The sequence below is a fragment of the Neolamprologus brichardi genome, chromosome 12 (genome assembly GCF_056152115.1).
Source record: "Neolamprologus brichardi isolate AB-2024 chromosome 12, ASM5615211v1, whole genome shotgun sequence".
Classification (NCBI taxonomy): Eukaryota; Metazoa; Chordata; class Actinopteri; order Cichliformes; family Cichlidae; genus Neolamprologus; species Neolamprologus brichardi.
In genome coordinates, this window is record NC_142115.1 from 9,138,470 (window position 1) to 9,155,588 (window position 17,119).

Here is a 17,119-nt window from a genome sequence, read left to right on the forward strand (position 1 = left end):
TTAGTGGTGGATGCCAGCAACCATCTTGGAAGACAACAATACAATCTGTTATAAGGCCTCCATTTGAAAATTGTGTATTTGATACTAGAATATAATAGCAAAATGTAATTTGAAGATAACATGTAGTATTTAAGTGACCAAGTAGTATTGGGTAAAAGTTACTGAATCGTGTTGGGATAAAGTGAGAAAATTGTGAAGGATTAAAATATTCCAAGAGCTCAAATTACTTCATCAAAACATGTTTAAGTCACATTTTATCAACACAAATTGCACAGGTTTATTGAACATGAATAAATTGTGTTAATTTAACTCAATTGTTTAAGTTGCTGCCAAAGCAAAACATCTGTGTGCAACAAATGTCCACCATTGAATTAAGTAAATCCAACAACATATTTTTTTCAGTGCAGGTGTTTCATCAGATTCGAGGTGTTACCTACTTTGCGCAGTATCACCTTAAAGCACTTGTTGCAGCTGCTGAGTTTGCATCTTTTGCTGTGAAGTACAGCCAGACTTTTGACCGCTTCGCCTTGGGCATTTTTAATCTGCAGCTCTGCTCTAAAAGAACGTATGTACCTGGGCCCGCTTACTATTCTTGGAAAGTTAAAATGATTGGCTAGAATCCAAAGTGTATGACATCTCAGGGAAAAAAAGCACCGAAATAAAGCACTGAAATGTGCGCTGCTTTTCGGTCTGGTTACTACCGTTTATGTCAGAACCGGTGCCATAATGGCACTGGATATCGGTACCCATCCCTAGTCTTAGTGCAGGACAACAGGTTCCTGTCATTTTAGCTCCTCTGCCTATCAAGCTATCCTGTCTTTAAGAAAACTTTGATTGGTTATCCAATCAAACAGGTATTTGTAGCTGTCCTTGAGGTCTACAATGTTACTTTCTGGTAGTTCAATCCCTTCAGTTCTGACTACCTTCCCTCTCTTTGTTACCATCCGACTACACTTCTCCAATCCAAATGACATTCCAATGTCATAGCTTTATATCCTGGTGGTGTGGATCAGTAAATGGATGTCTTGTTCACTCTTGGCATACAACTTGATGTCATCCATGTACAGGAGGTGTCTGACAATTGCTCCGTTCCGTAGTTGGTATCCGTAGCCAGTCTTGTCAATGATCTCACTGAGGGGGTTCAGGCCTATGCAGAACAGTAGTGGGGACAGAACATCTCCTTGATAGATCCCGCAATTAATGGTGACTTGTGCTATGGGCTTGAAATTGGCCTCTAGTGTGGTATGCCACATCCCCGCTAAGTGCCTGATAAAGGTTCTAAGGGTCCTGTTGATCTTGTACAATTCTAGACATTCCAGGATCCAGGTGAGGGGCATCTAGTCATAGGCATTCTTGTAATCAATCCAAGCAGTACACAGACTGGTCAGTCTGCTCTTGCAGTCTGGAACGACTGCTCTGTCTACCAGTAGCTGGTCTTTTGCTCCTCTTGTATTCCTGCCTATTCCTTTCTGTGACCCACTCATGTATTGAGCCATGTGCCTATTCATCTTAGCTGCTATGATGCCTGACAGGAGCGTCCATGTGGTACTGAGGCTGTGCTGGCAGATGCTCATGGAGTGCAGTCAAGCTCCTTCAGCCAGTAGGCGTGAACCATGTCGGGGCCTGGTGCTGTCCAACTCTTCATATTGGAGACCCTTTCTTGGATGTCTGCCACTTTGATGGTTATCCTGTTCAGGGAGGTTGCTGTGGTCTGCTCCTAGATCCATTAGCCACTGAGCATTGCTGTTATGTGTTTCATCCTTCTCCCATATGCTCTTCCAGTATTGCTCAGTCTCCAGCCTTGGTGGTTGTGTTCTCATATTGTTCCTCTGCTACTGAGCAGATGGTTGGATGGTTCTGTGGAGAACAGCAGGTTTATTCTCCTGCCTTCTATCCCTCTGGTATACCTCTTCAAGCAGCTGGCCAGGCCTGTAGGTTATTGCTTGGCAATTTCCAAGGCCTCAGGTTGCTGTACTTCTTAGGCACCTTCTTCATCGCATCTTTTTGCAGCTCCGATAGTTGGCTAACCTCCCTCCATGCTACCTTGATCTTGGCCTCTAGTCTCATCCTCATATCGGAATACTCTCATGGCACTCGAAAAGATAGTCAAAGCAATGATCAGGACACATGGACTCACCATGTTACTGGTATTGATAGAAGAAGAGTATAAGGGTTTTAACTTCTCTCTAAAGCCTCCCTTTTTTTATAACTAGTAATATTTACATCACTTTTCTTGTGACCAAATGACTGAAACATTGTCAAAGTCTCATTGGAGTAACCATCTGGAAACCTGTGTGATTATGCAAATCTTTAAATGGCATTTCTAAAGGTTTAGACTTCTGCAGGAAATCCACCTTCTAACTTTCATAGTAACCAGAAACTCCTTTACTCCCTACACCGGAACCTTCAATGCCATTCAAGTGGCTGTGGCATACATTAACCTGGCGTGGAATCGCATTTCTAGGGAGGTGCACGTCCAGTGGCGTAACTCATGACATAATTTACGGCATAGATTTGATGTAGAAGTACAATTCACGTGTAACAGAAACTACTTTTCATATTTTTGTTCTCCAGTGAGGCAAAGTTTGGGGTTTTTTTTCGTTGTTGTTTTTGGTTTTTTTGCTTTGTTTGTTTGTTTTTACAATCTTACGCAGCCCTTAGTTTTGTTATATAGTTTTCATTCATTTGTCATCTTTTATTTTCCCAAACTGTGGCTTAATGTCTTTATATTGAGCATTCACCACACTTAACACTCCTCCTGTGAGCAGAGGTCACATCATTATCAGCAGTTCAGTTGAAGGGTGAGTTAATCTACAACCCAAGGCACTAAAAAGTTTGCTTGTGCTGAAAGATTTCAGTTTCCCCATTTTGTGTGCCCACTGCAACTTAGTTAAAGAACACAGATGATCATTTCACACTGAGAACAACTAATGTCATCTGAGGGTAAAGAACAGTCCAAATGCAAAGTACTGGAAGGCACTTTGGCCTATTTTTATCCAACCCGACTTCCTCTTCCTGACATAAGCTACTGCTGACAATTTATTCATTAGTTTGATCACATGTGACTCTGAATTTGAGGATAGTGGCAGATATTCACTCAGCAGGGCTTGGGCATGCTTTATTTTCTCTTAGAGGCTATACAAGAACAAACTGACCTTCCATAAAGTGGTTTCTGCCTCTGTGCAGAAAAACTAAATAAAGTAGATATTCTAGAAAGAAGGTCTTGCTTTTCAATTCTAAGGAACAAATGTGGAATTCTGGCATTTAAATTGAAGTTTTAGAGAACTGAAAATAGGCGCTTTTAAGCATCTGCCTGAGATGTCGTGTCATCTATATTTGGCCAGCCAAACAGATAAATGCACCAGCAAACAAAAACAGTGACTCAGAAATGCAGGGGACATTCTTAAAAACACTCAGCATGTGTATGCAGCATGACATCACAACCAACAAAAATCTTCTGCTTCCACCCCAGCAAATGCCCCAACAGAGGCTCACAGAAGAGCACAGCGTTGAGCACTTGCTGTGGACTACAGGTTGTCCGGCAGTTACATAATGCTGCTTCACACAGCAAAGCTCAGACTTAGTTGCTCACTTGGATTTAGGAAACTACAACTGTGTTATAACTAAATGCTGCCATTAAAGCCTATCAGGCTCTCAACAACCGTGACAGACTTTCTAGACCTTTTAAAAAGGTCTAGAAAGGTATTACAGGTACTGCACTGCAGTGGTTTGTATCATATCTATCTAATAGACTCCAATTTGTGCATGTAAATGGAGAGTCCACTTCACACACTGAGGTTAATTATGGAGTTCCACAGAGTTCAGTGCTAGGACCAATTCTGTTTACATTATACATGCTTCCCTTAGGCAGCATCATTAGAAGACATAGTATACATTTTCACTGCTATGCAGATGACACCCAGCTCTATCTGTCCATGAAGCCAGATAACACACACCAATTAGTTAAACTGCAGGAATGTCTTAAAGACATAAAGACCTGGATGGCCGCTAACTTTCTGCTTCTTAATTCAGATAAAACTGAGGTTATTGTACTCGGCGCTGAAAAGCTTAGAAATATGGTATCTAACCAGATTCTTACTCTGGATGGCATTACCTTGGCCTCCAGTAACACTGTGAGAAACCTTGGAGTCATTTTTGACCAGGACATGTCCTTCAACGCACATATTAAACAAATATGTAAGACTGCTTTCTTCCATTTGCGCAACATCTCTAAAATTAGAAATATCCTGTCTCAGAGTGACGCTGAAAAACTAGTTCATGCATTTATTACTTCCAGGCTGGACTACTGCAATTCATTATTATCAGGATGTCCTAAAAACTCACTGAAAAGCCTTCAGCTAATCCAAAATGCTGCAGCAAGAGTACTGACAGGGACTAGAAAGAGAGAGCATATTTCTCCTGTTTTGGCTTCCCTTCATTGGCTTCCTGTTAAATCCAGAATTGAATTCAAAATCCTGCTCCTCACATACAAGGTCTTAAATAATCAGGCCCCATCTTATCTTAATGACCTTGTAGTAACATATCATACCATATCACCCTATTAGAGCACTTTGCTCTCGCACTGCAGGCCTACTTGTTGTTCCTAGAGTATTTAAAAGTAGAATGGGAGGGAGAGCCTTCAGTTTTCAGGCCCCTCTTCTGTGGAACCAGCTTCCAGTTTGGATTCGGGAGACAGACACTATCTCTACTTTTAAGATTAGGTTTAAAACTTTCCTTTTTGCTAAAGCATATAGTTAGGGCTGGACCAGGTGACCCTGAATCCTCCCTTAGTTATGCTGCAATAGACGTAGGCTGCCGGGGATTCCCATGATGCATTGAGTTTTTCCTTTCCAGTCACCTTTCTCACTCACTATGTGTTAATAGACCTCTCTGCATTGAATCATATCTGTTATTAACCTCTGTCTCTCTTCCACAGCATGTCTTTATCCTGTCTTCCTTCTCTCACCCCAACCGGTCGCAGCAGATGGCCGCCCCTCCCTGAGCCTGGTTCTGCCGGAGGTTTCTTCCTGTTAAAAGGGAGTTTTTCCTTCCCACTGTCGCCAAAGTACTTGCTCATAGGGGGTCATATGATTGTTGGGTTTTTCTCTGTATCTATGAAGCGCCTTGAGGCGACTTTTGTTGTGATTTGGCGCTATATAAATAAAATTGAATTGAATTGAATTGAATTAAAAAGTGCTCTAGAGCAATAGTTCTACAGGATTTCTGTGGGTCTTTCAAGGTCGTTTGCTGTTTGTTTTTTTTCACATGTTTTTGGGTCCAGTATATTTTCAGAGGAATATTTTGTGTTAGTTAAGACACAACACTGACCTATGAATCATTCAATCATAAAAAAGGCAGCTAACCTAGGGGATGAAACAGTGCTGTATGTGCACTTGGAAAAATAACTGAGCAAAGACTCAATTAAAGGGAACTTAATTACTAGCAACTTGTCACAAAAACACAATATGTTATCACTTCACAAGCGGAATCTATGAAAAATGCCAAAAATAACAGTTTCACAGACAGTTTTGCACCAGCAATGCAATTCCCAAAAAAGCTATTAGCTAAAAACTGTACACAGACATTTTAGGAAGCAGCATTGTTAGTTTCCAACCTTCTAAATATCACATTATGCCAACAACACAGGAACAATATGTTGATGCATAATCACCTGCCATGTTTTTGAAATCTTTATGTAGAGAAACAGACATACATAATCTACATAATCTATACATTTTATTCATTGTTAAGTTATGTAGAAGAAACATTAACAATTTACATCTTCCTTAGCAAGGTTTCACCATTTCCCATTTCATATTTAAAAAGAAATAGATTCCAACTCAACAAGTACAGTAAAGGTTTTGGTTTGGTTATACTGACCAATTTTCTTTCCAAACAGCCAAACTCTCTTATTCCTAAGGGTGTAAGTTGCTCTGTCACTCTAGTAGAGTTGGCTTGTGAGCTTTCTGCCATTGTCATAGTTGCAAATTATTCCTGCCTGGCCTTAATTAACCCACTGTCAGTCCAAAGGTTTCAGGAAATTTGTATTTTTAATTGTTTTAGGCACAAGCATTTAAGAGTTGTAGTTGAATAGCTTCATTAGCACAGAAAAATGTTCTAATACTATTTTTTTCTTCAGCAGTTCTGGGGCTAAGAGCTTAATTCTTGTGGAAATGCGGCTGTGCATTCTGTTCAGCTCCGAAGAGCAAGCAGACAGTCCTACTTGTGTAAGAAAATTCATCCAGCAATATTTTAAGCAACACTTAAAATATCAAACACTTGTTTGATATAAACAAACTCATATAATCTGCAGTCTTAAGATGTGAAATGTTTAACTGTTTTCAGCCCATTTCCAGTCTTTATGTCAGACTATGTGAAAGAGGCTCTTAGTGAATCTTCTGACGGAATTAAGTAGATTCTCTAAAATGTTCCAGTTTATATTCTTGCTTTGGTTGAATATGCAACGTTAATGACAGAGAGTAGGAGGAACTTTACAGGTGTGATGAGATGACTGTCGCAAGTGAAACTCATCATGTTCCATGCCTAAAGGTAACTACGCCTCCCCAGCTTCTTGACCAGGTCAGCAATTCCTGAACTAATTCTTTGAAATCTTTTAATTTCTGCTGTTATCACTGTGATTTCAGTGAACATGACCACAGCACAGACTGCCTTTACTTCAGCTCATTACTTAATGGGAAAGAAACCTAAAGCAGCAGGCCAGGGGGTCTGAAAGCTGGTTAATCTGGATAAGTTACAATGCTAAGCTCCTGAATGAGGCTAGGCTAGGCCGGGATGGTTATCAGAGGCCAGGCGCAGACATCTGAGGAGGAGTGTATTTGGTGTGTCGCTGCGTGAAAGCCCAGAGCCCCAAAATAACCTTCCTGCCTCCACCTTTACCATCATTTGAAAGTGCTGTGCACGCAAAATCTAAATCAGCATGAAAAACACATCCTGTAGTTGCATCACAGGACTCCACCCTGTAGGATTTAGTTCAGGTGAGTAACATGTTTCTCGGGGCATGACAAAACAAATCCTCCACACGCTGCGGACACTGACTCAAGCTTCTAAACAGCAGCTTTCCTTTTCATGGCTAGAGGCAGAAAGTACAGCCGCTATTTTTACCGCATTCCTAACCCACACACGCAGCTTCTTTTCCCAGTCTGTTCTTGTGACTGTAGAAAGGCTGTGTAGAAGAGCTGTTGTGTGTTCTTTGACTGGATTTGAGAAGTAACCAGGGTGGGTAACATTTTGACATCTTCCAGGAGGCCTGCAGCAAGATGACCTGGATCAATGAGCAGAACAATGATTTGGAATGAACACCGTCTGAGCACAGCTGATCCCTTGAACATCTCGGCCCCATCTTTACAGATAACAAACACTAATTCACAGCACACAGTCTGTTCAAGCTTGGTGTGTCACAGCAGTTTTGGAGCTAAAGTTAAGACTCCTTTAAAATGCTGTAGCCAATTTGCAGGTACATTACAAATCAGAGGTCTGCCTTTGTCCTGATAACCCACTGTATACAAAATGTGTACAGCTGGTCTACATAATAAAAATACCTGAAAGGGTTCATGGAGGCTCAAAGTAAATCTCAGTAGCCTCATAAAGAGGATTTGTTTCAGAGTTTAGATCACAGTGACACAATTAGAGTCTTAGATAGTGCTTCTCTACTCAACCTCAGCAATCAAAACGCTTCATACAACATGTCTTATTCACCCATTTACACCAGTTCATACAAGCACTTTTTTCTGTCCAACATTCACAGTCTGATGGATGTGTCAGAGAGCAATTTGCAATATCTTGGCCAAGGATATTTGGCATGCAGGCAGGGATCAAACCAGCAACAATTCTGATTACCTTCTGATTACTAGATATCCTGGTCTACCTCCTGAGCTACAGTCACCCTGTGTTCGACAAACTGGTGGTTAAATGCAGTCACTCTGACGTTAACTCACGTGCAAATCAGTGCTGTCGCTAAGCCCTTTATGCAAAACATGTTCAAATTCAAGTTAAGCCAGTGACTGAGCCAGTGTTAAAGGAAAGCCCGAATGATATCTTCGTTTTATTGATTTTACTGGTAAGTACTGACCAGTCATAATATTTCTCTTATCCAAAATGGGTGAAAGCTTTTTTTTTCCCTCCAGAATTCAAACAAAAGCTTGAGGTCATTTTCAGGTGTAATCATGTCCTAACATTTATTAGCATTAGTCCCAAATTGGCTTCCATGGTGTCAGAATTAATTTTTTGAGCAATAGTTCTCCAGTCTTTCTGAAGGTTGTTCTCAGGTTTTTCTTTGAACACCGAACATCAGTGGGAACAGGTCTTCTGGAGTAATGAATCCAAATTTTACATTTTTGAAGTAGGACAGAGGTACAGCAGTGAGTGTTTGCAGCCATTTTTAAAACATGCTGGAGGCTCTGTCGTGGCTTGTGGCTGCATTTCAGGCTGTAGCATTGGGAGTGGGAGAAAAACCCATTCGATTTTGATGCACCATGGAACACAATCTAGGAAAAATCTGAACAGTAACAGATTAATTTTTCATCATGACAATGATCCCACACACACCACCAATGCAGTAAAGGGATACCTGGATAGAAAAAACACACAATGAAACACTAAAAGTCATCAACTGGCCTCACCAGAGTCTAAATCTAAACATTAGAAACATTACTAGGGGCGATCGTGGCTCAAGAGTTGGGCGTTCGTCTTGTAATCGGAAGGTTGCCGGTTTGAGCCCCGGCTCCGACAGTCTCGAGCCCCGGCTCCGACAGTCTCGGTCGTTGTGTCCTTGGGCAAGACATTTCACCCATTGCTTACTGGTGGTGGTCAGAGGGCCCGGTGGTGCCAGTGTCCGGCAGCCTTGCCTCTGTCAGTGCGCCCCAGGGCAGCTGTCATCACCTGTGTGTGTGTGTGTGTGTGTGTGTGTGTGTGTGTGTGTGTGTGTGTGTGTGTGGATGATTGTGTATAGTGTAAAGCGCTTTGGGGTCCTTAGGACCAAGTAAAGCGCTATACAAATACAGACCATTTACCATTATTGAAGCAGTGTGGGAACATCTTGACAGAGAATGGAACAAAAGGAAGCCAACATCCAAAACAGGCTCTGGAATGACCTCCAAGAACCCGGAAAAAATATTTTACTTAACTACTAAGAGATTAAAAGACAGCTTGCCTACAACAGTCTAGACTAAGCACCCTAAGAAGGGCTAACTGATGGCACGACCATAGCTGGACTGGCCATCGGGCATCGGGCATTTGCTCGTTGGGCCGATGATTTTTTTTTTTTGTAAGGGTATAAAAAATGAAAGGTGGTGGATTGGCCAGATGCTGGCCGGTGTGTAAAAATAACTCAGTTGTTTGGTGGTGGCTATGGCGGAGCTTCCACAGATTCAGTAACATTAGCAAGTGGTGGAGGCTGGCAGGTGGATGAGCGAAAAGGGAGGCAGGAGGAGCAGAGACCCAAGGCAGCACCGGTCCGAGTGTCAGGTGAACTGAACTTCAGGTAAGAAGTTATGACCTGCAGTCTATCTGGGTCAGATATAAACCAAGTTTAGGTGTAGTTTATTTTCGTTGTGCTGACTTTTTACAGTCAGTTACAATAACTCGTACTGCGTACTAGCTAGCATGACGGCGTTTTCATCAGCATTGTTGTAGCGAACTTTATTTTATTCATAAGGTTAGTTAGTAGAGTCGCCAACCGTCCCGTAAAACGGACGGAGTCGTCCCGCATTTAGAGAAAATATGACGCGTTTCGTATTGAGCTGAAAAGGAACAATTTGTCCCGTATTAATATTAATTTCTAGTATCAGCTGATGTTTGCTGGAGCCACAGCTATAAAAGCTGCTGGTCATGATATCGGTTTGGTTATCTGGTGAGAGGGAAACATGAAGATGAAACCAGGAGATGTCCTTACTGAATCATTAGAGCTGAACAGGTGATGGAGAAACAGGTTTACCTTTTAGGTGACATGAATGAGTTGAATGGAAGTTAAGAACTGTTCTGAGAGACAAATAACACCAAGTAGCTAACAGCTGGTAACTGTGCAGGGGTCTAGCAAAGTTGTGTAGCCCTGTATTAACAAACATGCCATATTGGCCCAGTTTATTTTACTTATCATTGTTGTGAGGAGACCATAAATAGCATTTGTGTTAGGATGCCTGGGTCGTTGACCCAGAGGTTTGAGTTTATTATATTATTTATCTTTTCTAGTCTTTGGTTTCTTTGTTAGAGTTCTTTCTTATGGTTTATGTCTCTGTGTAATCCTTAGTTGCTGTCTCCCCTGTCTGCTATTTCCCCATGTCCAGTCAGTGTCTGTCTGCCCTGGTTCCACGTCTCTGTTCCCTCTGTTGTAGTGCCTGCCTGTGAGTCTGTGTCTCTAAGTTCAGTCTGTGTTATGTTTCCTGTTTTACTTTGAAGGTCCATAGCTGTATCCCAAAACGTCGGCCGCATCCTTCGGAGGACCCGGCCTTCGCGGTCTACGTGGACCGGGTCCTTCAAAGACCGAGAAGGCCGGAAGTGCGAGGCTGTGAAATGGGACGGTCTAGCCTTCAGATTTGCGTCACCGCTGTGTCGGTGGAGTTTAATAAACTCGGCCGTCTGCTCCTTGCTATCTAAAATATAACAGGACACTGACGTAAATTCTCGACCGTCTCACACTTCTGTTTAATCAGTTTTCTGTTTGACGTTTATTCAGCTGTGTCGAGCTGGTGGGTAACAGACGTCTCCGAAAACGTCGGCACACTTTTGCAAATATGCGATGTCTTGATAAACCAAGCAGATATTTGTAATTTACACAGCTACTTTCTCGCCTTAAAATATGTTAAAAGTTTATTTTGTGGCCCAGAAAGATTAATAAGAGTAATTTTAAAACTTATTAGCGGCCGCCATTGTTGGCAGCTGAAATTTGGCTGGGCCGCGCTATGAATTCTGGGATATGGTGGGCCACGAAGGCCACACCCGACCCATCCTTCAAATTCGGGGAAATGAAGGATGCATTTGTCGGCCGCATTTGAAGGAGTCGACGAATTGGGACAGCCTTCGTCGCCTGGCTGTGACGTAATCGGCCTTCAAATGCGGCCTCCGGAGGATGCAGCCGACGTTTTGGGACACAGCTCATGTCTTATGTTAATATATCTGGTTTCGCCCCAGCTGTGTTTCCCTCCTGTTACCCATTCCCTGATTGCTCCCTCTGTGTATTTAAGCCCTGTGTTTCTCTGTGTCAGTGTCGTGATCTACCCTCATTTAGGCTGTGTGTTTCGTCTGCCTGCTCATGTAAGTTTATTTGGATCTTTGTTACATTTTGCCATCCAGCATTAAAAGCTGAGTTTTGAAATACACTTTTGCCTGCTGTGAGTCGGCACTGTGGGTCCTATTCCTGCCTGCAGACGTTCATGACAATTTGTATTTTCTGTTGTACAGTTCATTTGCTGTTATGGATAAAAAGTGTCTTTTTTTTTTTTTTTTTTTTTCAAAATAGCTGATAACTATTCGCTAATAGCTGCCAACATCTGCAAACAAATATAATTCTATAAAGTGATTCTATATAGTGTGTAACTGTTAATATAGAGCGTTATTAAATTTATCGCTAATGCAATCATATGGCACACTGGCTTCTGAGGAAATTTTAGATGGCACTCATCAGAAAGGTTGCCTACCCCTGGTCTAGACTATGCTATGAAGAATAAAGTTAGTCATACCAAATATGGACTTTCACGCTTTACCTTATACACTGTATTTCCATTTATGTTTGCACGTTTTAACTGATCACTGCACCCATTTCCCAATTTTCCAGCACAATACAAAGAAAAAAGGCTCACCCTACTTATCAAAATACAAAGTCATGCCATTGGCTAATGATCAAGTGGACTGGCCCATACAATCTGAGCACTTAAAGAGCTTTCTACTACAATCTTCCTGCCATTCACATTCATACAATGCTTTCATTCTATGTCTTATAAGCACTTCATCCAAGAAGGACACACTCGCACTCTGATGGACACATAGGGGCAACTTCACTTTGAAACACGCTGGAAGATCCAGACACTGACCGTGGGTTAACAGTGGGTCAACCAACCACGATACCTTCTGATCAACAGCCGCTTCTGCCCTTACCTGAAAGTCTAGGCTGTGATTATGTATACAGGAAAAAAAATCATTAACTTGCTTATCTGGCTCTGCATTTTTATGCCAAATCCACCAGAGTAGTTGCCTGTTTATACACACAACAGTCAAGAAACCATGTTTAACACCAAAACAGCTTCAGAATTGACTCTCTCTGTTTTTTTCCTTCACCAGTTAACAAAATACCCAACTTTACCTGATAAATACTAGCAATGTGGTTCTGGGCAATGTAAACATCTATTTCTGCTGGTCACTGTTGGGGCAAGCAGTAAGGCTGAACCAAAACAGCAAGCTGAAAAATGCTAAAATACAGTCCCCCTTACATTCTATACAGAGATACAGTTGACATGCGCATTTTATACCACAGTTAGTCAGAAAAGCAGTAAATATGTAAACAAAGCTTATCTGATTTACTAGTGAGACACAGCACAGAAATGAGTCGTGTCTCTTCAGTTGTGTTGACAAAACAAACAAACTGACTTTTTTGCCAGAGGCTGCCCTTGCGGGGAAACTGAAAAAGCAGCCTTACCTGTCACAGAGGGGGTTCACTGCACCGTATGAGTCGCAGGAACAGGGCTGGCAGCCACTGGTGCCATTTGTGAAGTAATCCTCCTCGCAATCCTCACACTGCAGACCAGTGTAGCCCTTCACACACGAACACTGACCGGTGCTCTTGTCACAGTCGTCGGGATGTGAAATCCCCTCAAAGTCACTGCTGCAGTTACAAAGGATCTCTGAGTGAGTGGTGGCTGGGGTGTGACAAAAAAACAGGAAAGACAAAAAAAAATGTAAATAATGCTTGAAGGACAACAGTAGTGAAAGCAGCTTAGTACTGACCACACTAAACAAAATGCTGAACATTGTGTTTATTTCACAAATATTATTTCACAATAAAACATTTTAAATGCGACAAGCAGTCACTTGTGTATAATGTGCAAAACAGGGATTTTAAAACCTTTTTGTTGTGACCCTTAAAGATGAAAATACATATACGTTTCCTTCAAAATCATAAACCATTCAACTTTTCATCTATAATTTTTTTTACCCTGGTTTCACCCTGCTTGTTCAACACTTTCTCATTTTCACTCCCTGTTTGTTTAGGTCTAGCAACAAACTACTTTGTTGGGATTAGGTAAAAAAAAACAAAAAAACATTGCGGTTTGAGTTAAAATACATCCTTTCACAATGTTAACCATATCTTACACAGCAAACCTCTCCCATCGCCAACAAGCGTCTTTGCCATTTCCTTGGATACCACAGTTATGTGTCCCACAACTGTGACAACCGCCAGCAGATTATACAGTCCCAATCAAACGTTTAAAGCGCTTGAAAAATGGCAACAACAACAAAAAAAAAATATCATATTTTGTACGTTTGGATCTTAACAAGGTTCTAACAAGCTTGGAACCAAGCTTTAATATGGAACAAAGAGAAATGGGAGTGAGACAAAACATTTGTTTGAGCATGCAATTTATTAAAAACAACACTTAAAGTGAAACATGGCATTAACTTAAAAGCTTTTTGCATTTGGAGGTCACACCCTCTCCATGACCCTAGATAGATCACCAGTGACTTGAGCCCTACCCCAGGAAGAACCTTCAACAAACTCTGAGTGTAAAAGTAAACTCTGAGTTGATTAACTCTAATCTGTAACTGAGTTCCCTGTTCCAGACCAGCTGATCAGAGCAAGTTCAGTCAATTCAGAGCATGTTCATGCACACATTCAGCTGCACATGCATGAATGTGGAAAGGACAATCTGCATTTGTAATCCGGTGGCCTAAGAGAAATGAACACATGTCAGTACTGACTATGATATTTACCTGAAATCACAGCAAGGAAGAGGAGTAATTATAATCAGCTTGAGATACTATGTCATCTTCATAATAAGTATGAATGTTTAATAAAAAAAAAAAAATAGATACAAAAAAATAAATGTCTGCTGGCATCATTTACCCAACTTGAATTGTCATTAGATGAAGCTGGAACCCTAATTTAGATTTGATTTGTAAATCTAATTATTCAAACTGTAGGAGTCAGAAACTGAAGATTAAAATATGAAGAAACAGATCAGACAGTTTACTGATAGACCTGCTGTTAATTACCCAGATAGCAAAAGATCATTTTGTTTTTTCAATATTTATTCAGTAAAAATTGAATCTACTGGAGTACTATAACAACCTCACTTTTTTTTAAAATACAATTTTTTTTTTATTTTCCCCACTACTGAATAAAAACCCCTTAATGAGATTTACAGAAAAACTCTGCTTTTATGTTCCCTTGTTAACCTGATCTAACAGCAGCTTCCCTTACAAATGATGGCACTCTTACAGTCATAACAGAGATGCTGTACGTTACTTTCCGTGGAGCTTGCATTGAATAAAGACTTGGAAAAGTACTATCAGTAAAGCTAAACATGATTTTACTTCAATACTTCAATACAGTCTTGGGGGATCAGCCATTTTAAATAAGGAGCACAGATTGTGCCAGGGAGTAAGCCATTATGAATGGATCTAATCAGAGGAGCTAGGAAATGATGAGAACCAAAGATCCGGGCCCGACTCAGTCAGAATCCGTGATCCATATCCGTTTTGGATGTCAATGTGAGGACGCCACTTGCACTTGGCCTAACCCATGCAGGTGTTTGTAAAAACCCACTGAGACATGTTCAGACTGAATTTCAGACCATGTACCTTTCAAAATGTTGTTTGACATCATTTCATAACTGAATGTCAATCTGTGAACAAATTTTAACACGGAATGTCAGAACGGACTTTAAAAACTCATTTAGTTGTATTATAGAGTCTTATCTCAAAGATCCCAGCTGTGACAGGCATTTTTCTATGACTGTTACCATTTACTATATGACAAGTGATTCATCATTGATCAGTCTTCTCTGTCTAAAGACCCTTTTCTTTAAATAGTGATTGCTACAGTAAGGCTCAATAGATGTTTGCAGTGGACAAAAACAGGCTGTCACTCTGATAGCTCCATTACTGCCTACAGAGTCAGAGTTAGCAGGATGGAGACTAAAATTTTATTCCGAGTAGATAATAACTCTGTCTCTGTCCTTATATACTGACAACTGAGTGAATGTCATAGCACTCATGTTAATTAAAAAAAAAAATAGCACACTAACATCTAAGTGTTTGTAAAATGAATTATGCTTTGACAGCAACTTTATGAATGAGGAAATGTGGCATCACACAGGTGAATCAGGTGCAGCAAGAGGGGAAGAGTGAGGAAGAAATTGAGACTTTGGAGTTTACAGAGTCTGTTACCATGGTGACTGATTCAGTTTTTCCTGGAACAGAAAACCCAGAATTTCACTCATCTCAGTTCAAACATTTGACCTAATGTTTTAAGCCTTTTTATAGCTGATCATGCTGTCACTGCCATTGCAGCATTCCACTGCTAATGGCATCGGCGTGATGCACTGTGTTTGTAAAGAGCAAAGTCTTTATGCTAGCATTTGTCATAAACCAGTTTAGCCCAACATTACACAGACACCTGCCTTACACATTTACTGAATCTGGAAACTTTGGAACTGGTAGTGGAAGAGAAATTTAATTTGAAAATGGATCAAATGTGAGCATGCCCAGAAATGAAGACACTAGGTGCTGCCCTGGCTTCCACCATCATTCACTTTAAGCTGCACAGTCGAACCACAGTCCACTAATATCATCTGTGTCTAGGAGCTGCCCACTGTGTTGTGCTAAAGAAGTGCACAAAGTTACACTTTGCTCATCCAGATTTTTCAAATGAAACCTTGTCTTTCTTTGGCTGGTTTCTGTTTGGTCGAAAGCACAATTCACTTATGCTTCAAAAAAAACAAGATTCTCATCTCATGGAGACTCTAGACGGTCTAGAGATAAGTGTGCAACTGTGCTGCACATGGAGGATGTAATGACAGACATGTGGATGAACCCACAGAGTGCCAATCTATTATTCATCTGATCTCAGGCTAGGTGTGGCAACTGAAGGCTCGACTGTGTGTCTCCATTCTGTGCTCAGCAGTGAGACAAAGAAAACAGACAAATAAGAGAGCAGAACAGCATGTTTTTATATGTGGTGTGCACACAATACCTCAACTAACATTAAGAGAGGAAAGGACAGCTGAATTTTAATGCATTCCTGCTCAGGCGTCCTACTCAGATTATACTCGTCTGCCACTGCTGCTTGGAGTTTTATATAACTAATAAAGGCCTGTGGTTATGCAAGCTTGTTGAATATACAGTCTGGGCCTTTGCTACAGCAATGTCCGCAGAGGAACTGTCAGTTCTGATCACGCCTGAAAATGTGTGCGATCCAGTGAATGCATCACCCCTAACACACGCACAAAGTTCATTCTTTAAACCCAGCTTCCGCTAGGTGTGAGATGATTCTGTGAGGCCACGGCAGCAAGTTTGATTTAGATTGCACTGGAACTGCATGCAGCGAGGAAGAGAAGGTGAGGAGGAACCGAAGCAAGAGTTCATCTTTCTCCTATTTAACTTGCTGTAAAGGGTTGTGACAGCATGGCTGCTGGTATTCAGGCACAGACAGTGGCAGACTGCTCGCCATGAAAAAAGAACAAGAAAAACAAAACAACTGCCTCCTGTCCTGACTAATTTAGAGCTTGCTATGGTGAAAACAATTATTGTGCTTTGAGATTTGTTTGGAGAGTCAAAACACATTATCTTCCATGAAGCACTGGGAGACTTTGCAAAGTAAATCTGTGGAAAAACACCACATGGTACTGGTCTATGGGGCCTCTGCCCTGGAAGAGAATCTACTGAGGTAGCCGAGCGAGGCGTTATCCCGAATGATGTGATGATGTTGTGTGAGTGGCCTTCACGCTACAAGAATAGAGAGTGTCGGGGTTTTTGAAGTTACAAATCTAAACTAGGCCAGCTGAAGTTTCCATTTATGACCTGACACGCGGCCATGTGTTTCATTTTGACCTCACGGTTCACGTAACAAAGTGGATCAAATGACTTAAAAGGAGAAATGACTAAATGCCTC

At 41.2% G+C, this 17,119-nt stretch overlaps 1 protein-coding gene across 1 annotated transcript in view; it reads right to left on the bottom strand.

The window, feature by feature from the left end:
* si:ch211-158d24.2 (multiple epidermal growth factor-like domains protein 9) overlaps nucleotides 1-17,119 on the bottom strand; it is a 46,554-nt gene that overhangs the window by 26,178 nt on the left and 3,257 nt on the right. Inside the window, exon 2 of the mRNA XM_006797574.3 lies at nucleotides 12,647-12,866. Within this exon, the coding sequence (XP_006797637.1) occupies nucleotides 12,647-12,866 (220 nt within the window). The remainder of the gene's footprint in view (nucleotides 1-12,646; nucleotides 12,867-17,119) is intronic.